This window comes from Diorhabda carinulata, chromosome 9 (assembly GCF_026250575.1).
Source record: "Diorhabda carinulata isolate Delta chromosome 9, icDioCari1.1, whole genome shotgun sequence".
In the NCBI taxonomy this organism is placed as follows: Eukaryota; Metazoa; Arthropoda; class Insecta; order Coleoptera; family Chrysomelidae; genus Diorhabda; species Diorhabda carinulata.
Window position 1 is genome coordinate 18,344,470 of NC_079468.1, and position 22,133 is coordinate 18,366,602.

Sequence of the window (22,133 nt, forward strand, 5' to 3'; positions counted from 1 at the left end):
TCCGCGCCCTATATGTTTATATTAAATTAATCAATCAATCAATAAGTTTCTCCACAACATACTAAAATTGGGCGTATGCTACATAAAATAAATAATTGCCCAATAATAAGAGAATAGAAATTGATTAGAAAGATGGATTTAAACAAAAAAATACTTGGAAAAAAACATGTTTAGTATAAATAATCATTCAATTTTAAAATTTCACAATATTTGCCTTACACAAATTATAGAGTGTTTCTAATCATTTTAGGAACATGTGTCCATCCCAGGAAGTAATCCTGAATCAAATTTAAAAGTTTCAACAATTTTAGTCCAATAACTTCTTTGATTTTCCTTGTAATTCGGAATTATATGAGCTGTTATCATTTTTTCAATGCTTGTTATAAGCTTGTTAATAATTTGGTCATCGACTCGCAAACTTATAACTTTAGTAGTAGGTATAACTTGTACTAGATGGATATATACGTGCCGGGTCTGAAAGGTCAGGAATATTTGGCTATATTGGTAGGGCGACTTCTTGTAAATGGTTGTTTTTCCTTTTTGTTACATTGCTGCTATGATGGTAATCATTATCACTCTCAATTATGTGCAATTAATATGAAATCTGAAGTTATTATAAATTTTCCGCACATTCACATATTTTTCATTTTTCGAAGTGAGCATTTGTCAAAAACGTGAATAAATAACCAAGTTTCATAAACAAAGAGCAACAACCTTTGTATAAAAAACTTTCCTTTTTCCTTTATTGATACAAAACCTGCGAAGGTAGACATTTCATTACGTTCAATGCCTAAATCAAGTAGACTCTCTAGATGAAAATTATTCAAATTTACATTGTGAAATCCAAATTCTTTTATTTCACCATCAACTGCCATTGTATGTATATGGTAAAAATTGTAACCTCATTCATTGCCAAGCTGTTCTAGACAGTGGAAATGAATCTATCCAACAAGGTTTTCCCAATCAATTTTCTCTGTCCTAAAATCGCATAAATCTACCGATAGCTGACATTAAAGTGGGCTAGAAAAGAATAGAACCTTCCGATGCTTCAAAAATCAAAATCCTTTTCTTCTTGCTCATTCTTCTCCATTACTATTAAGGATTTTATAGAAAAGTAGTATCTCAACTAGTCGATTCTTATGAGAACTCTACCGGTTCCTATCGGTTCAAAGATTGAAAATAGTCATTTGGTGATGATGTTTTTATTCAAATACTCGGTTATTCCTCAGAGTTCGTCGTGGAAGGCTGAAAATTATAATCTTTTATACGACTATCACAGTTTGAAAGGTTGAAAAGAAAATGCCTAACATTTTTATCATCCACACCTGCAACCAACGTCTTGTAAGATCTACCTAGCCATCGAGTTGAGCTTATGATGGCATTGATTATAGAGGTTTCTTTCATTCAAAAGAGTTTAAATGGAAATAAAGGTTTTACTGAGGTCTACATAAGCATTTGGTATGCATTGCAACCAAGGCTGTTAATAACCAAGAAGATAATTTGGTTATTGAAACGCACATCAGACTATGTAATTGTAATTTTGGTATAGTGGTAGTATTAATCAGTGTGTTTTAGTATGATTATTCCAGAAATTCCAACTTAAATTATTTTTTAATAAAGACTAAAATGAGGTCGAAATGTCAAAAGTAATTTCTATTGAAAAAAGCCTTTAAAATCGAAAGAGACCTAAAATTAGACGATTGATCAATAAAAATACTGACAAAAGATCTGAGCAGCGAGAAATTACCGTATATATAGGGTTGGATAATCAATTAATTAAATTATAATAAACCAATGCATCCAAATGTTCTTGATTTTAGATGTCTTCCACTCTAAAGCCAGGGAGAGATATAAATTTTGGCGCTTCGACCTTTCCCCAAGTCTTTATCAAAATATTTCGGAAAGGTCGAGGCGTCAAAATTCATCTTTCTTCCAGGAATTATTACAAAAACTGCTTTTAGAGCGGAAGACATCTAAAATCAAGAACATTTGGATGCATTGATGTATCGGGGGTCTAAAAAATGGGAAATAGAAGAAAATTATAATATTATTATATTTTAATATTATATTACTAAGGTAATGTTACTTTTCATATTCTTTACTTCTGACAGGTTTCGAAAGACCTTTCGATATAAGCATGATTCGGGATTTGAAATCGAATAGCTCTAACAGCCAAACATATAGAGACCGGAAAATAATTTCTTATCTATATTAGATTTTCATTAAGGTTTTTGTGACTTGTTCGCTTCTAAATAATAAAATCTTAGAATTTATTGCAAGTTGGTTTGAAATGTTGAAATGACCAGTCAAATATAGGCATTATGCTTTTCGGGTTTCACATGGATGGTTACGTTACGAACAAAAACTTTGCCATATGCATCCAAGTGGATTATACTTTCTTAAATATTTAAGTGATGAGTTCAGACCAATAAGCTTGATGAGCCAAGTGCTCAAGATCCTACTTAAAATTATCCAAGCCAGATTCGACAATAAAAGTGGAGAGATGCACTAGCCAGCTTCTTAATACCCTTGTATTAAGAAGGAAAGATGTCTATTCCTGTTTCATAGACTACGAGAAAGCCTTCGATAGAGTTAATCATATCGTCCTTCTGATATTACTACAGAAAAAGGGTTGGACAAACAAAACATCGAGTTTATTAGAAATCTTTATTGGAACCAAGAAGCAACGATTAGATATGGACAAACGACATCAGAACCGGTGTGTATAGAAAAGGGGGTACGACGAGGTTGTGTTTTGTCGCCAATACTGTTTAATATGTACTCTGCGCATATATTTAACCAATCAATTGGCGATGACGAAGATAGACTAAAAATTAACGGCAGAACATTAAATAACATACGTTGTGCAGACGACATTGCTATCATTGCAGACAATCCAGAAGCCCTTCAACGCCTAATCAACAAAGTTGTAGAAGTTGGAGATCAACTAGGTATGAAAATTAACAAAAACAAAAGTAATGACATAAAAAGACTTTCAAACCCACAACTGAACATAAACATCTATGACACCGCAATAGAGAAAGTTGAGAAATTTAAATATCTTGGCAGCTGCATAACGTAGACCCTGACGTCGAAGTAAAATCAAGTATAGAACAAGCTAGAGCCATATTCCTAAAGGTGAAAAACCTATTATGTAACGCAACCTTAAACTTAAGATACCGTTTTGTAAAAGCGTACGTGCACTCAGCTCTCGTGCACTCAGTTCTCTTGTATGGAGCAGAAACATGGACATTAAAAGTGGATACCATGAACAGACTCGAGGCTTTTGATATGTGGATCTTCCGTAGATTACTAAAAATATCATGGACTCAATATATACCTAACCATGAAGTGCTTGGACATATGGGGAAAAACTTACAACAATAAAGAGAAGAAAGGCTGCTTATGTGGGCCACATAAACCGTAACGTCAAGTTTGATATCCTGAAATTAATAATAGAAATATGCTATGAACACATCATCTATAATTCACACTACTCAGGACTGAAATAAGTATGCCGAAATTGTCGTCAACCTTCATTAAACACATATGGCACCTGAAGAAGAAGAAATGCCAAATATTGCTTTCAAACTTTAGATTCGTTTATTTGGATTTATCCGACTTCTATAGATCAAAAAGAACAACAACATTAGACAAAGACATGTTAAGGGTATAAGTGGAAGGAATCTTTGTCAACAATATAGAAACTCTGAAACAGAAAAGGTGATATTCTGCAACACGAAATGCAACGCCGCACCCACCACCTGGTATACCCTCGGATTTATATCTATAAATAAATCGTGCACACTCGAAAAATTCTTCTATAAAAAAATTTAAATATCGATAAACTGTTGAGACAAATTTAGTGACTTATTTCAGTCCAAATATTCATAGTTCCAAATGTGCGCTTTCGTGTGCAACACACAGGATATTTTAAATTTTTATTAATAAAGCGTCTCAAATTGTCAAGGACCAGATAATTCTTATTACCTTGAAAAACTCCCGAAATGCTCAACCTTGTCTTAATGTTTCTACTTTCAGAAGATATAAGAGAAAGTGTTATTTAATATCTAGTTAGATACAGTCTAGTCTTTGAATGACGTATTTGAAAATTAAGTCCAAGGAAGAGGTGTAGCTAGACTAAAATTTGTATAAATTGCATCGATTTAGTAGTGTACGCTTCAAAGAGTTCAAGCCGCAAAACTGATATACCGAAACGAATTTTAAAGGAGCACTCATAATACCCATTTGCACAAAAAAGTAGTGAATTTTACAAGTTTGCTTATTCTTAGTAACCAAAGTATGAAACCAAAGTGTCACCAAAGAAAACGTTCCTCAAATCAAAAGCCAACTAATTATTTCAAGGGAGCCAGCCCTTTATTTGCAATAACCAAAATTTTTAGTTTGGTTCCCACTGCTGAAAGTAGTTGTTTTTAATGTTGTAATTATTTTAATTTCTTTACCTAGTTTTAGATGGTAGCGATTTTTGACTGGTCTTTATTTTCAACTATTTAATTACTTTGAGGGTGATGCCGTTTTGCAATTTTTTAAGGTACATTATCGAATAATGAAAATAGACATAAATGTTCACATGTCCAATGTCAAAGGGTTATTGTTAATATGTTTGGGTGCCTAATACAAGAGTATGAAGAGAGAAAAAGAAAGAAAATTAACCGAAGTCACATTTACATTGAAATTTGATCCATTATGTCGCAAATTATACCCTATCTTTTCGGGAAAAAGTTTTCAAAACTCCAAGCACCGTTGTCAAACAACTGACTGGGTCATACTCTCTAGTAATGTAATATTTGTAATATTATGATATTTTTCATCAAGTTCCAATTACATTATGTTGATAAATGGACATTATTCTATTTTTAATATTATAAAATTACTTTTGTTGACTGTTTGTTCATCTGATATTTTTCAACTGTGGATATCTATGTTACGAAACCACTTGAGTATACTGATACACAAATTTTTGGACCTATTCAAGATATAGGAGTCTGATATCAAAATTAATTGAAAATACGAGCGGATTATGTGACGAATTTGATACACTTGAAAGTAGAACGATATAGGAGCAACTGTAATACTTAGATTGAATTGAAAAACCTTCTAATAAGTAACTTTTCATGTAAATGAGACAAAGTTTGCTTCAACATAGATCTCGTATTGTTCCAAACAAGTCTTCACAATCGTTTTATGATGTTGAATTTTGCTGTTAGATTTCTAAATACTTTATACTAAAACTTAACACTTGAAAACGTTTCAATCTGGAATAAGAAAAAGTCTGGCTACTACTATTCGATGCATGAAAGTCGCTTTTAGAAATTCATATAACGAAAGTTTTCGGAAACGATTTTCAAATATTAGTAACAAATCGAAACATCAACCAATGCAAACACCTAAAAGCAACCTTCATTTAATTCGAATACACCCAATAATTTATTGAACAGATAAAGTGCTAAGTTTGAACTTATACCAACACAACATCGCCAAATAAAAAACAACTTTTCTATTAATTCTCAAGTCTTTGGACAACCAAATTCGTATACTAAAGTATGCAGATCATAATCGAACAATAATAAACCCCAACCAATCACCGATTCCAACATCGACAAAAAACACAAACCAGTTTAATCAGTTGAAAAGACAATTTCCGTTTACTAATAATAGACCCTCAAATAATCCTAAGAGCTTGATGCATGGAGGAAGAACTACATGTGAAACAGGCAGATAGGAAATGAACCATGAGTATGTGGCAAACAAGGTGGTCAGTTATGTCAATTGACTAAAACGTTGATGCCTATCATAAATTTATGGATAACAAGAACACATGGAGGATTAAACTATCATTTGACACAAATGCTAACTGGATATGGATCCTTCCAAGAGTTTTTTTCCGATTTCAAATTTCCATTGCACTATATATAGTATACAAATAAACGACGTCTACCACACCTTTTTTGAGGAGAACCGCTGAGATGACAATATAAAAAAATTGCAACGAAGTCATTGCCAGTTAGTTTATGAGTGTTTTCATAGCAAAATTAATTAATTAATTAATTCCCAGACGATGAAAATATATGTATTCGTAGGTACGGAAATATATTAGTTAATACACTTTGTTGTTTAATTTTGCCACAATCCCACTACGTAAACTCTTCTATATATATATATGTATATATATATATATATATATATATATATATATATATATATATATATATATATATATATACACATTTTATCTAATGATCAAATCAAGTAGTTCGCTTGTTACGAATTGAGTTGCTTCATTTGCTGATAAACCTTGTAACATATACATGACAATGACAAAGGATATGTTACGAATACTGTATTAGTTGCCATGGTCGAGTAAATCTATTAACGCAATACTTAATAATATCCAAATAATAGCGATTTACATTGAATGAAAAAAAATCCATAGAAATTAACGAGTTGCAACAATTTCTACTAATCTACTCCTTTGATATTATGAATATCATCATCCAAATCTTTCTTCCGTTTATTAAAAAAAAAAATTCCTTGACTACCTTCACCGCAGCAGAATATGCGATGATTTTTTGCAAACAAAAAGGAATAGTTTTGAGAATAAACGTTGCCAATAAGTTTCGTAATGAAATATGTTAGTGGAGTGGATTGGAAACAATAAAACATAACCCATCTATATGAATAATTATTTAATAACATTCGAAAATCTCTCGAACTGTTTGTTAATTTTATAAAAATATATATTTAATCTTCAGTGAATTGAACGATAAAATTAATAACATTTCAATAACACCAAACAAATTCACAAACCGCATATGGAAAATAATTATCACACAGTTCGTCTTAATGAAGAATTGAAAAGTTAATAAAGTGATAAGTTTTATTTTATTATTATTATTAGATTTTAATTGAAGAAATAAAGTTTATGGAATTCATAAAATTGCAAATAGGTATAGAATAGAACACTCTTTAATTAAAAATGATAAGAAAACTGAAGTTTATTCCCAGGACTTTAAGGTTTAGAACCCAATTATTGAGAACATTCCTGGTTCTATACTGTCTATTAGTGCATAATCCTTTAAAGTGATATCAGACCGTTCACTTTTTGGTTCATTCGGATGAATGATCAGTCAAGTGAAGTGTGTGAAAGACACTCACAAAATGACAAAAAAATGAACTTCATTCGGAGTGCGAGTGATTGATGCCGAATGCCGAAATCCAACATCGCTAGATTGATTCACTAACAATTCATTTAATGCCTAGACGTTTCATTCTTAATGGAAGATGCTTAGTGAAAGACAGAAATGAATAAAAAGTGAATCGTCTGATATCACCTTTATCAGAATTACAAAGTATGGAACATTCGAAGTACTTCCATAAAGCTCCAGATAGAACCGACGAAGTTCAATTGAAGAAGTGCTCCCAGGGCATATTTTTTGTACATTTCGTAACTCAGCGGCAAATTTGTGGACGTAGGTCGAGATCAATTTTGTGCTTTTTTATCATTTTCTTTTTTGTTTTATTTAATACGGGTTCCAATTTATCACTGGAAATATTTTAATAGTTAAATCTTAAACTCGAAATATTGGAATGTAACTTAAATAATTTAGCTAGAATGTATCTCCTTGATACGTTACAGTGTGTACCAATTCAAAAACTATTTGAACTTAGTACTGGCTATATTGGTTAGAAGCAATTTCCTCAACACTTTCTGTGAAGCGATGAAATCATCATTTTCAAGAAATTTAAAGTAAATGAAGGTACACAATTATTTTTATTGATATTCTGAATTAATTATGTCAGTGATTTTGATTTATAGAATCGTATTTATCACTTAAATGGAACGCATTTCAGTACAAATAAATATAACATTATTACTTCACTGAAATCAAGTCAGCTACAATAATATTTGTATGTAAAAGTTTATATATACGATTATGATTGCTTTATGGCAGTTATAGTACAGGAAAAATAGGATTAAATCCGAAATTGAATTGGGCGCTTCTGGTTTTCTATAATTATAATTATACATCTGTATAAAGGAGATAAAAATCAAGCATCGAATTATCGCCCAATTGCAGTCCTTTCCACGTTATTTAACATCATAGAAAGATTGGTCAAAAAGAGGCTTTTACCATTTCTTTTTAAATATAAAATACTTACTACCCATCAATTTGGATTTTTAAGGAACAAATGCATAAATGATGCTATTTTCTCCTTCCTAAATAATGTCTACTCTAGCCTAAACAACCATCACTCCACTGCAACAATTTTTTGTGATTTTTCTAAGGCTTTCGATTGTGTTAATCATAATATTTTAATCAACAAATTGCAGTACTGCGGTTTCCGGGGAACACCTCTCGCATGGTTCAAGTCATACCTTTCCAATAGAAGTCAGCTTGTAAGAGTTGATACAACGATGTCTTCTTGCAAGCCAATAGAATGTGGAGTGCCCCGAGGCTCGGTGGTAGGTACTATCTTATTTCTTCTGTTTATAAACGACATCGCTTATCCAGACATCAGTGGTAAAATATGTCTATTTGCAGACAACATTATTTTCTCTTGGAGCAACCCTGACTTCATGGCACTTCATATCCATATGAACCAATCATATCTAGTGACCTAATCACATATTAAATAACACCACCATTGACGTCGTTTAATCTGTAAAATTCTCAGGGCTTGTTGAAGACAATTCCTTGAAATGGGAGTTACATATTGCCGCCTTATTTAAAATATTAAGTTCCTCATTGTTTGCGCAGGGATCAGTTTCCATTGTAACGATTTTTTGACAATAAAGCATTTCTGCCTCTTTCTCTCTTTTTTCTCTCTAGAGTCTTTGAGGTTTTCGGTTACTGAATAAGCTTAGCAACTCTAAACAAAATTACGGGCACGGGTTTTCGAAATTTTGGTTAGGTTACTTGTAACTCAAAAAAATTTTGAAACGCAAATAACTCGAAAACTAGAAGAAATTCGAAAACAACTGCACCAACAAAAAATATAGAGCAGAAAATTTTCTACAAAAAATGTCTCTAGTCATTTTTTAGTTGAAGCCACTTTTACTTAGTAAATCCGAAAGCCGGACCATCCGCTCACGATTTACACAATTTACGTTCCAGGTGCACATGGAAACTACTCTAAGTCTTGGAAAACTAAGAAATTTTCGAGAATCTTGCGTGATGAAGAGGTATATTTGCCACATAAGCACTCTAAGTTTCAATGGATATATTTCATCACTCGCCATATAAACAAGGAAATATAACGAGATATTTGTTCTTCCTGTTATTATCAATATTTTCATGTATATAACACCTATGCTTGGTTTCAAATGAACTTTTAGAAAACGCGATCCTGAACACTATTTTCGGTTGATTATTATTTCAATATTCACAGACTTCTTTCTCTTTCACAAAAATGTGGGTACTCATTTTATACTTTACTCCGGCACTTTTTCCCGAATACTACGTAGTTTCCGAGTTATTCGCGAATTTTTTAGTGTTCAAACTCATTTTATAATCGAAATTTTGAGGTTAAAAATTGAAATCTTTTTTGTACAGAATGTTGTGCTCCATATTTTTTGTCCCGGCAGTTTGTGTCGATATCCTCATAGTTTTCGAGTTATCCGCAATTCAAAATGTTTTTGAGTACATGTACCCATTTTACAGTCACAATTTTGAGGTTAGGAAAAATGCTTACACACCAATCTGTAGAAAATTTTGTCCAGTGGTACATTTTTTGCTCCGGCACTTTTTTTTTCGAATTCCTCGTAGTTTTCGAGTTATTCGCGATTCAAAATATTTTTGAGTGTAAAAACCCATTTTAAGGTGAAAATTTTGAGGTTAGGAACAAATACCTAGGATATTTTTTGTAGAGAGTTTTCTACTCTACATTTTTTGTTACGGCAGTTTTTTTCAAATTCCTCATAGTTTTCGAGTTATTCGCGTTTCAAAACTTTTTTGAATTTCAAGTCATATAAATCCGTGCTCGTAATGTTCTTAGGAGGACTTATTTAGTATCCCAAAACCTCCTAGAATCTAGAAAATGAAAACCGCCCAATTTAATTTAAAGTTTAGTTCAAAATCGCCTAATTTTCCTGTACTATTATACACTATACTGTTACATTTGCTAGTGTTATTTGCTCTTTGTATGGATTTTAGTCGTCAGCAGTTGTCTAGTATTCCAATAAGGGGATTATTGTTAGTGGATTATGGATGACATGTTAATTAATAAAAAAAACTGAGAATCAATTATGCGACAATGATGTTACGACCTGTTTACATACCTACTCTCTAATTGAGAGAATGTATTTCAGTTTTTGAATGTTTTTTTTTTATTTTAATTGACGACCTATGAGTCTATAAATATCTTGGTTTGCTTAAAATATTTCCGAACAGTAAGAAAATATCTTTAAACGCTACTAAAATATTCTCCGCGTCCATAACAAAACATTAATTAATTTAGCGCATGCGACAAAGAAGCAGAATAACATGGTCACGAAGAGTTCGATGACATCATAAATATTCATTTTACTATTACCACAGCGATGTCTGTGAATGCAAAATTTTTATTTCGTTCGGATATTAACTCGAATACCACTAACCTATCGATGATATAGTGAAAGATGACAACACTATTGAAGATCATTTAAATAAATGCTCATACTTCGACGTGTTTAATAAAATACTAAATAAATATTGGAAATAATTCGTTTGTTCAGTCTATTCGCATTCGTTCAGTATTCGCCAGTCGTCAAGTGCATTAAGCTGGAGTGTGAAATGTTATAAATCTAAATTACATGTGTACTTATAAACATTTAAACTGCTAATGTTGCTATGAGACGATAGATAGGACCTTGTCTCATAAGGAAATTTCGATACGCATTTGTTGGAGATAAAACGAGACCGAAATGAGGCAAACCTCGTCTCTCCTGTATCATTTTTTTTTCAATTTTACAAAATATGAAAAAATACAATTTCGAGGTTTTTTATATACAATGCTATACATTCTATTGAGAATTCTAGCCGCACTAATTGAGATCTTTTGACTCTGTATTTTTGTGGGTGGTCAGCTCACATTTTACCCTATTTAATTACAGCTTATCACATATTTTTGCAGCTTCGACTGTTGTTCTCTATTTTTCTCTGTCCTGCATCTGCTTGTTCCACTCAAGTTCTCCCAGATTTTCCATATCTTGTACAATCTGATCTTGCCATCTATTTTCTCTCGCTCGATCTCCATTCTGTGATTTTCCTTGTACCCTGCCGTTTTTACATTCTTTTAATGTGTCCGTACCATTGCATTCTATTTGCTGTAATTGTATTAACTATATCCTCATTTTCTAATATATTCTTCCTAATTATTCTCCTCTCATATATCCTTAGTTGTTCTTTGTCCATATTTGTTAGTCTCATAGTTTCAGCGGAGTGTGCAACTACTGGTTTTATCGCAGTCTTGTAGACTCTTAATTTGGTTACTCTGCTGATTCTTTTGCTCTGTATCATAGTTTTTTTCTTATTACATGCATGAATTCTTGTTTTTTTCTCGTTTTCTGTGTCATTTTTGTTGCTTGTAATTGTTCTTAAATACTCGTGTCGACTACTTCGAAGATGAGGTCATTTATTTTCACTGTTTTTTGTTTGCGAAATTCCTTCTTTCTTCCGATTTCCGTATATTTTGTCTTTTTCTGATTTATTTTCAATCGTCTTTTTCCTTCCTCTTACAATTTTCTCTAATGTGTTCTCTAAACTCTTTCGGTCTCTTGCTATTAGCATATGTTATTACTTGTATTGATTTATTGATACTTTCATCGATATTACATTCTCAAGTGCCTTCAACTGCAATGTTAAACAATACCGCTGAGAGTCCATCACCCTGCCTTACCCCAGCATTTATTTCAAATTCCTCAGCTGGTCCGTTTTTTGTTATTACCCTTGCCCTAGTATTTTCACCAACCGTATCAACTTTTGGGGTACTCGTAGTTTTTCCGTGTCCTTTATAATCGTCCTCCTTTTCAGACTGTCGAATGCTTGTTTGAAGTCGATGAATAGCATTTGCATATTAATGGTTTGTTATTAATACTGAAATTGTATTTTTATTTTATAAAGAAGCAACAACTCCTACTCTTAATTATTCAGTCATACAACTGGACAATAGCAATTCGTTTCCTTACAACTTGGAAGTTTATTTAAAATCGTTATATAGAATTCAGAATTGCAAATTGATACATAATTCAAGAACAATGACATATTAGCATTTTCACTGACCCATACATATGCAAATTAATCTAAATCAACGCTGATAACATGAGTACAAAAGTTCACCAAAAATATGCAATATCTCTAGAGCTGTTTACCGCGACCAAAATAGTGCAGGGTTCAAAGTGATTTTTAATTTTGTAGTTCCCTGACTGTTTTATTTGTTTAGCAGAGTATAGTAAGGAAAATCGATTGAAACGGCAATTTTTCCCCTTTTTCTTATTTTTTCCTGTTTTTCGATGGATACGATAAATGTATAACAACAAGTATGGTCCGTCGATAACCTATGACAAAATTTTGCTGATCGGAGCGCGAATGTGTCTACTTTCGGATGGGATAAAAAAACTTTCATATTTTCGAAAACAAGTCAGGTTTTTCCTGGTAATGAGAGACGTCCTTCGCATGCGGAAAATCGCATATGTCTTGAACACAAAATTCCGTTTTGCACGCTTTTCGGTTCATCGATCACACCTATTTTGTCCCTGACTATTTCAAAATTCTCTGACTTTTTTCGATTTGCCAGGTTTTCCCTCACCACTTTGAGATGAGAAAGAAAAAAACTACTTAACAAAATAGAAAAATACAGTGTGTTTCATTAAAAATTTGACTACATGGAATGTCGTTTGGCAACTGTCAAAGTTTTCAAAAAATTATTATAATTTCATTAACAAACATTTTTCTATTTTCAATATTAACGGCGATAAATAATGAATCACCATGTACATAGTTTTAACATTATAGTGCATGATTTAAGCACAAGTTTAATCATATTGTGTAACTTCCAAGAATTGTGTAATGTACCAATTAATGCTTATTGGTTTTACTGTACGATAATTTTAATACACTCACCTTTTAAGCACCCAAATACTCAAATAAATATTTACCACTTCTTCTTCTTCTTTCTTTCTTCTTCTTCTTCTTACGTTAGGACTAGGTCCTGTATTTTCATCAAGGGTTTGCCAGGAGTAGCTGGGATGCTGAGGACCAGCTTTCATACCACCTTATAGGTGGTCGTCCAAGAGGTCGAGTTGTGTCTGGTTTCTTTTCCTTTACAATTTTTGCTAACCGTTCATTTGGCATTCTGTCGACATGGTCTCTCCATTCTCTTCTGCGGCTCCTTGCCCATCTTACTACATCCTGAATATCGCACATGAATATCGTATGTCCTGTTATCCGCTCTAGTTTCTATTGCATATGTCATTACCGGCCTTACGCAAGTTTTATATATTCTAATTTTACATTTTGTGCTCATGTATTTATTTCGTCAAATTAAATCTCTAAGGTATCCTGATATTAATGCTGCCTTCGTTGTTTGTGCTTTTACTTCTTTCTTTAGATTTCTATCGCTTGTTATGTTTGTCCCTAGATATTTGAAGGACATCACTTGTTCTACACTCTGATCGTAGATCGCTAGTTTACATCTTCTCGGTTCTTTAGATATTGTCAGAGATTTTGTTTTTTTTTGTGGATATTTGTATGTTGTACGTGTTCGCTATTTGTTGGAATTTATATAGGAGCTTCTGTAGGTTACCTTCGTCTTCCGAGATGATTACTGCGTCATCAGTATAGCATATTATTTTTATCTCTTTGTCTCCCATTCGGTATCCTCTCCCGTCTTGCTATACTTCGTAGATGATTTCGTCCTTTATAATATTGAACAGGCTTAGGGCTTAGGCTATCCCCTTGTCTGATACCAGTTGCCACAGGTATTTTATTGCCTAATTTGTTTGCCGTTCTCACAAACGTATAATTATCGGTGTTAAGTTTTTCGATAACTCTTATTATATTGGGGTGAACGTTCCTTTTTTTTAGTAGAGTTATAACATCAGTTAAGCGTATCCTATCAAACGCTTGGGTGAGATCAATGAAGCACTTAAAGGCTGCCTTATTAAACTCTATGGCTTTTTTAGTTATTTGGCGCATTATAAATATAGCATCTATAGCAGATCTGTTGTTTCTGAAACATATCCCGGTAGACATTACTTCCTCGGCTAAGATTTTAGTGAATAGTTTCAGAAACTATTCTTCTTTCTTTCTTTAATGTAAACAAATTGCTCGTATCCTCTGCCGTTTAATTATTAGAGAGGTTGTCGCTCCATCTCTTGCGGGGTCTTCCAACGCTTCGGCGCCCTAAGGGCGACTTATCTCTAGCTATTTTGACCATTCTGTCGTTCTATCTTCATTTCCATTTCAAACCACAAATATTGAACAATTTATAACCTCCGCTGATAACTCAAATAAAACAATAACTAAACAAACACACGTCTACGCCAATGACTCCAAAAGGCACAACAATCGCGAGCCAAGTCGAGGGGCTTCAGACGAAAATGGGTTTCTACGCACATTCCTTAGGTGGCCCATTTACTTCTTAACCGGACTTTTATATAGTTAATTTAAGTTGGTGACATCATCCATTACCTTTAAATAGCATGAAACTATCTAGACTACCAACTGCTTTATCTTTGGAAATAAACTCCCGTATGTAATCCCAAAGATTTCACCTCCTGGGGGCGTACGAAATCAAAAGAAATAAGAACTATGCCAAATAATTGATGAGATGGCACATTATTTGTTATATCATTTCTTGTGCATAAAATGTACTTTTTGAAATTTTTGTGTTTTTAAAATTTATTTATTAGATATATATAAAAGTTTATTCAGATTATAATTTTACGTTTCAGAACCACAACTTGTTTTTAAACAATAAATATATTTATTCCCTCTAGTTAATGAATAATACTTATCAAAGTTTTGTTTGCATAATTAATACAATACTTTGACCCAAAAAATGGACATCACTGATACACAGTATTGAGTAAAATAATTCTGCAGGATCATCATCAGCATTGAATTTCTCAAAATATCAAAAGTTACACCAATTGAATTGGTATAATATGCAGGGGTCCTCATTTGAAAACTCATATGTGTGGTCCGTGACAATATGGATATTAAAGACAACCATTATTTTTTTGAACAACTTTTTTGTCTCTTAAGATAACTCATATACTGAAATTTGTGAAATTGGCATATTTGTTTACTATCTAATGACTGAGATTTCATTTAACTGAATGTTCTAAATCTCTTTAACCTTAACAAGTATTCTATAGAGTGTGGGTATTGATTTGTAATTATATCTGCGGACTTTGGTAGGCTTCTTTTCAACTAATTTTAGTTCTTTAAAGCGACTCAAGACTCCAAACTTCAGTTCTCCAATTTTTTAATAAATAGCCATTCCTTTTTTATCAGTATCTCATATCATTAATAGTATTTTTTTGTTCGGTAAACATAATAATAAGTTATTACATTTTAGATTCATATTATAGATTTTCTAAAAAAGGCACACTAAAAACTGTGATGTTGGTAATGAATAAATGAAAAATTATGATAGCTTTAGAAAGACTTTTTGATTCCTTTTTTTTTATAGTTTCCATAGATTAGATACATAAACGGGACATTAGCCTTTTAATATGCCATTTGAATCTTTTACTATTTTTTTCCAGCTGAATTGTGGTGAGGGCATAACCAAGAAATTATTAAAGCAGCACAAAATCTACTAGTTCTTTCCAATTTTCAATTTAAATAGATGATTTGTCTATAGTTTCCTTCAAATTTGATCATACATGAGGCAGTCATGGTAGTGATTCTCATAGATTTTTGTTTTCTCTGTTCCAGATTCTAAAGTGATATTGAGGAATGTTTCCGGTCACTTCAAGGCTGGACACTTAACTGCATTACTGGGGCCATCTGGGGCAGGAAAAAGTACACTTCTGAATATATTAGCAGGTTATAAGTAAGTGTTGTATTTTTAATTTTCCTCGTCATTTTTTTGAATTTTTTATGGGTGTTTGTTCTGTCCATCCAAGAATATCATCTTGCTTTCTTTGACAGAGATGTATCTTATTTTTAAGCAAAAATAGATACCAATATTAAAATTCATGGCTTATGATAAAGACACAATAATAACCCCACAAATCTTATACGCTACATCTTTATAATAATATAAAGAAATGATAATAATCCCAAAAGTGTGTGCGCTTCAAAACGGGGTATAACACAACATATCCTATTCTTGAAAGAGGTAGAATTTAATTATAATTTGAGCTCCCAAACATTTGATATTGTTTTAATATCTTTTTTCAATTGTATCATTCCTTGTCCTCGACATCCCTATCCTATCTTTATTTTTTACTTTTGATAGTACGAGGATATATTGAAAAATTCTTAGCCTACTATAGAACCAAACAAAATTTCAATATCAAAATATTTTATTACTCAACATATTCTCCTCTTAATTGGATACATTTATTATATTCTTCTTGTTCTGCAAATCAGACCTCCACAGCTTTTATTACCTCCTCGTTGGAAGAAAATTTATGTCTTTTTAAACGTTTTTTCAGTTGAGGAAAGAGATGATAGTCGTACGTAGCCAAATCTGGTGAATAAGGGGGGTGTTCTAGTAATTCAAACCCTAAATCACGAATTTTTTGCGTGGCAACATGAGATTTGTGTGCAGGGGCGTTGTCCTGTGAAAACAAAACACCTTTGGATAGCTTTCCGCGTCATTTCTCTTCTCCAGTTGTTGTTCTACCCTTATCCAAAAAATCAATCATGATTACTCCATGGCAATCCTAAAAAACTGAGGTAAGAACTTTTCCAGCAGATTTTTGGATACGAAGCTTCTTAAGATCTTGGAGAACCAGAGTGTCGCCATTTCATCGATTGTTGATTTGTTTCTGGATCGTAGAAATGTACCCAAGTCTTATCTTATATTTTTTTCTGTTAAACCTTGTAAATCTATTAGTGAAATTTTGTAATCAGATTGCAGAAAGATAGACCTCATAGCCTATCAGTGGACCTTACCATTTATGGTACGATCCAAAAGCACTTTATCAATTTGTTCATGTCTTGTCCGTCATTTGTCTGAAAAACCTACACAATTAAAAATTGGAAATTAGTTGAAATCTTTAGATTCACACCAGGGGTCAAAGTGTTTCCTTATCAGCCAACGCATCGTTGTTGCAGGTTTATTTTCCGTTAGCTTCTAGCAATCTAGTTCTTGTATTTGTAATCCATTTAGTGATATTATTCGGCTTAGTACAACGTATGAGATTTTTTTTTAAATAGTCTGCTCAAAGAATTAATTATATTTACTCATATACACTTATCATGTATTGTCATCCGGAGAAAGTGAGCATGGAAAATTTCAAGTTGATTTGTTAACGGGAAGTTAGTTAAAATATTGATTACAAAATGTGTACCATACAAACAAAAAAAAGTGGGAATTGAATAAAGTGTGGTAGAAATAGGCCAAGGTTGAACTATCACAATATTTCAATATAAGTATTTGATGTGTTTGATAATTTTTCCAGTTCAAGTTTGGAAATAAAAAAATGTTTGTGAGGAGTTAGTAGATATTTCTCATGTAGCAATGATGTCATCATCAGAAGCTAAGTTTAAAGTGTCCTTGCCTCATTTTATAATGTTGAAATATATGCAAATAAAAAACTTAAACATAGAAATAAGAGAGAGAAATGCTTTATTGTCAAAAAATTGTTATAATTTGTAGACAAAATCTTGTAAAAACTAAAAGAACTAAAGAGAAAACCTCCCTGGCTTGGCGTGTTTTTGGACGTCTTTTGAAGTGGTTTATATTCTTTATCTCTTTCGGAAATATCAGATTCCTCACCATTACTTTCCATTTATAGTATTAAAAAAAATACACAAACGACGTTATACGGCAACAACATGAATAAAACTGAAAAATCTAACCTAAAATTTAGGAATGTGAGAGTGTAAGCTGCAACATTTTATGAACAACAATGATCTGAAAATGAGATTTAAATGAATGTTTATTTAGCATAATAATGATTTTCTCTGCTATGTAATATAATTTTCGAATTTTTAAAATACACATCTTTAGTTCTAAAATGAAGATTCGCTCAAGTTTAGATTTCAAATGTTCTATGTTCCAAAAATCTCAAATTTCCCACATTATTGAAATATTACGGTTTCTCTTTTTAAATTGAATTTATTCTTATAATCGAGTGTTTCATTTTTATTCAACTTTGATGTGATTTGATCGCTGGCCCACGTAATTTTTCTTATTCTGTTCCCACATAGGAAATGAGTTTTGGTAATTCATTTTAGAATCTCATCTTGCTTATGGAGACTGTCGTTATTGGGATATCGTTCTTTGAATTAATATTATGCTGATCTTTCTATCACCCGCAAGAAAGACTGATCTGTATCAGCAACCTCCATACCAAAGATACTTAAGTAGCTTCGGTAGCTTTATTAGCGTCTTTTCTAGGAAGAAATCAATTTAAAAATAATGTTTTCCCTACTGAATCTTTTGTGCTTCTTGTGGTTGATCACTATGTACAATTAAGAAGTTATCAAATTTTTTATTTTGTCAGAAAAGCCAAAATGAGACTATATGATTCCTTTTTTATGCAATCAATCATATTTCTAAAAAGTATTGTAACAAATAGCGTTTCAAACGGACATTTATACAGTAACACATACACAACTACATCCATTTCTTTGACCCCGACAATGAGGTCATTGGAAATTTAAATAGTGATTACGAAAGAGGGTTACGTTGCCTTTGTTAAAAATTAATTTCATGCACAGAAATGTCTATTTATTAACAACAAAAGTGTATTTTCGTCTGTTTGTATTGAAAATGATTTTACGATTTACCATACAAAGAAACATTCAACCACAAACATTTGACAGGGACATAATGAAAAGCTTAACACATTTTTAACTTCATTCACAATTTGCTACCTTTTGCAATATAGTAAATCGTGTAGTCCTCTAATAAGACTTGTAGAAAGTAGTTATTAATTGATTATAATTTATATTCGTTGTACATCAAACATAACTAAAGCGGACGTCTATGAAATTGAAATTACCGTTGTAGCTGAGTAGTTTCTTTGATAAATTGTGTTTTTAGGATCAATTAGCCTGTAATGTTTGTACAATATTAAACTGAGCTGCTTCCTTTTCGTGAAGATGCAGCCCGTCCCTATAAGTTAAAATTACGACCCAAATTTTTTCATGTTGTACAGACACGGGTAACGTTAAGTAGTACCAATTTTTTTATTTGAAAAGTATTCGAAACGTATTGAAAACAGAAATATATTCTAAAAGTATTACGACTGAAATTGTTTGTGAAAGCATTAAAAAAATATTTATATTATAGAAATATTATTTTAGAAGGCAATATGTCAAAATATTAGGTATTGAACACAGTGTTTGCACCACCACTATGATAACAATCACGATTACACTGTCTGACGCGCGTTTCGATAACCAAGTTATCGTCTTCAGAGACTGAAGGTAAACTTGGTTATCGAAAGGCGCATCAGACAGTGTAATCGTAAGTGTTGATGTAGTGGTAGTGTAAACAGTGTGTTCAGTATGAATATCACCAACGGTTCCAGAAATTTCAACTTAAGGTATTAGGTATTGTTATTAATATTATAGCTGATTAAATTCAGCTTCTTAAGATAGTTGAATTAATTCTTCGGTGTCTAATTCGTGTTGCTGGCCCGATTCTATTGAAATGATAGTAGCGGTTCTGCCCCTTAGTCGATCTCAAATAAATTTTTATTATTTGGGGTTTCGAAAAAGATCGTTTCGCGGTAGCAACTGATATACCGCCATTGTAATAATAAGACCTATTAGGCTCGTATTAGGAAAAGAATCCACCAAGTTTTTAATTTTGGTATTATTTGTATTCTCGACATGTAATAACTTTTTCGTAAAAAATTTGTAAATGTTTCAATTCTTCAACAAGTTCCAAGGCAGAATCATTGAATTCTCTGTGCTGAAATCAACAAAATCTAATTTAAAGAAGAGTAATAATGTTTATGTAATTCCAAGTAATAATTGTGAAACTACATATATTAGCCAAACAAGCTAATACCTCGAAAACAAAATATAAAATCAGAAATATGGCATAACATAAAAAAGAGAAGTTCGATTATACAAATAAAGAAATTATTAGCACAGAAAACAATTTTATAGAGAAAATTTCACGAAATGGTATCAATCCGAAAATGGTCAGTTTACATAAAATCTAAAAAGACAAAAATTAATTAATTCTTTTCATCATAACGAATGTCATCCTATTTTAATTGTGCTAGTAGTCTTTCTTGTGATGCTTTTAATTAAAAAAATGTTTATTATTATTTTTTGTATACTATACAACAATGCCCGATATTCTCATATTTTGCGTATGGTGTAGTTTTATGATCTCCACCATTTTCATTACAACGACCTAAAATTTTTGGTCCGTTCTATTTTCTTTTTGTTCTTTTCTATTTTATTATTTTCTTTTATTTTATCTTCTCATTTATGTTCTCATTTATTATTTTATTATATTCAATAATATCTGTTTGTTGATGCTTGTCCTAACGCTCTTCAAAAACAAATGATAAGTCGATTTTCTATTAAACTTAGCATAAGTAAAATTAATAGTCGGGTCAAATTAGACCTAAATATAAGAGTGAATCTACGTAAATTCCCATCAGTAAAATAGTTTAATACAATTGAAAATAAAACGGTAAGTTTTACCATGAAAATACTTTAGACGAAAATTGTAAATCATAAAATTATCTACAAAAAACGTATTAATACTGTTTACCTACGAGCCACCGTTTCTGAGATATAACGATTTAAAAACTTGTAAAAGTTATAATGTTTCAGATTTATTGTCGTATTTAATGGCTACTCGTATAATGATTGCACGAGAAATACCAAAGCTGCAGAACAACATCGCCGAACTTTAGCAACATCTTCGTCAATTGATAATTTATTTGATGAACTTATGACAGTTCCAACCAGTCAACAGAAATAATTTCTTACAAATACCCACGGTTCATTCAATGTTTTAAGAAAAGTTTACTGCTGAAAATATATTGATGAAACCATTAAATACGACAACTTTGACAACTTTTTGAACCATTATATCTCAGAAAGAATAGCTTGTAGGAAAAAAAAGGATTGATACGTTTTTTGTAGATAATTTTATGATCTACAATTTTTGTCCAAAGTACTTTTATGATAAAACTCACCGTTTTGCTGAAAATTGCGAAAAACTCATTTTTTTGACCTTTGATCTTGAATAAAATGTTTTCCATCACGAAAATGATGGGGAACATTCAAATTCTATGTTCAATTGTATTTTAAACAATTTTACTAATTTTCAGCAGGATGGGGAATTTATGTAACTTCGAACGTCTAAATTGACCGGATTATAAGTTTGTGCAAATTTTCACGTTGGAAATTACGTCGTTGTCTTCGATTGCAGCATATATCTTGTTTACAACTTATAGCCCTTATAGCCATTGTTAATGTCATTAAATGTATTAGATATTTTGCTCTCGTTGTGCCTTTTTTGCATTGTTGTGCATTTTTTATAGCAAAATTCCTATTTATATTTGAACCACCCTCATATTTTTCACGTTACTCTACTGCCTTGGGGTTCTATTTATACAGGGTATCCCACGACGAGTTAAAACTATCTGTATATGGCAAAATACTTATAGTAAAATCATGAATATTTCTACGTTTGGGTTTTCTGATACAGTGTTTTTACTAAAATATTTTAAAGATGGCCGACTTCCGGTAAGACCGACTCTAACTTTGTTATTTTAAATGGAATACCCTGTATATTATCACATTAAAATTTTAGAATACTTTTGTCTAAGAACTTTTCTCGAAAAATGCATACTTTTCGAGTTATTAATTTTTTTGTTAAAAATTTGACCGTTGCAGACCCTCAAAGATATGAAAATGGTTAGCAATGTCAGATGAAATTGAATATTTATGAAGTTAAACTTTGAACACTTT

At 31.8% G+C, this 22,133-nt stretch overlaps 1 protein-coding gene across 2 annotated transcripts in view; it reads left to right on the forward strand.

Annotated features, from left to right (window-relative positions):
• LOC130898184 (ATP-binding cassette sub-family G member 1-like) overlaps window positions 1-22,133 on the forward strand; it is a 76,693-nt gene that overhangs the window by 26,630 nt on the left and 27,930 nt on the right. For both annotated transcript variants that reach the window (XM_057807273.1, XM_057807274.1), the window contains exon 2: window positions 15,945-16,062. In XM_057807273.1, coding sequence (XP_057663256.1) covers window positions 15,945-16,062 — 118 coding nt within the window. The remainder of the gene's footprint in view (window positions 1-15,944; window positions 16,063-22,133) is intronic.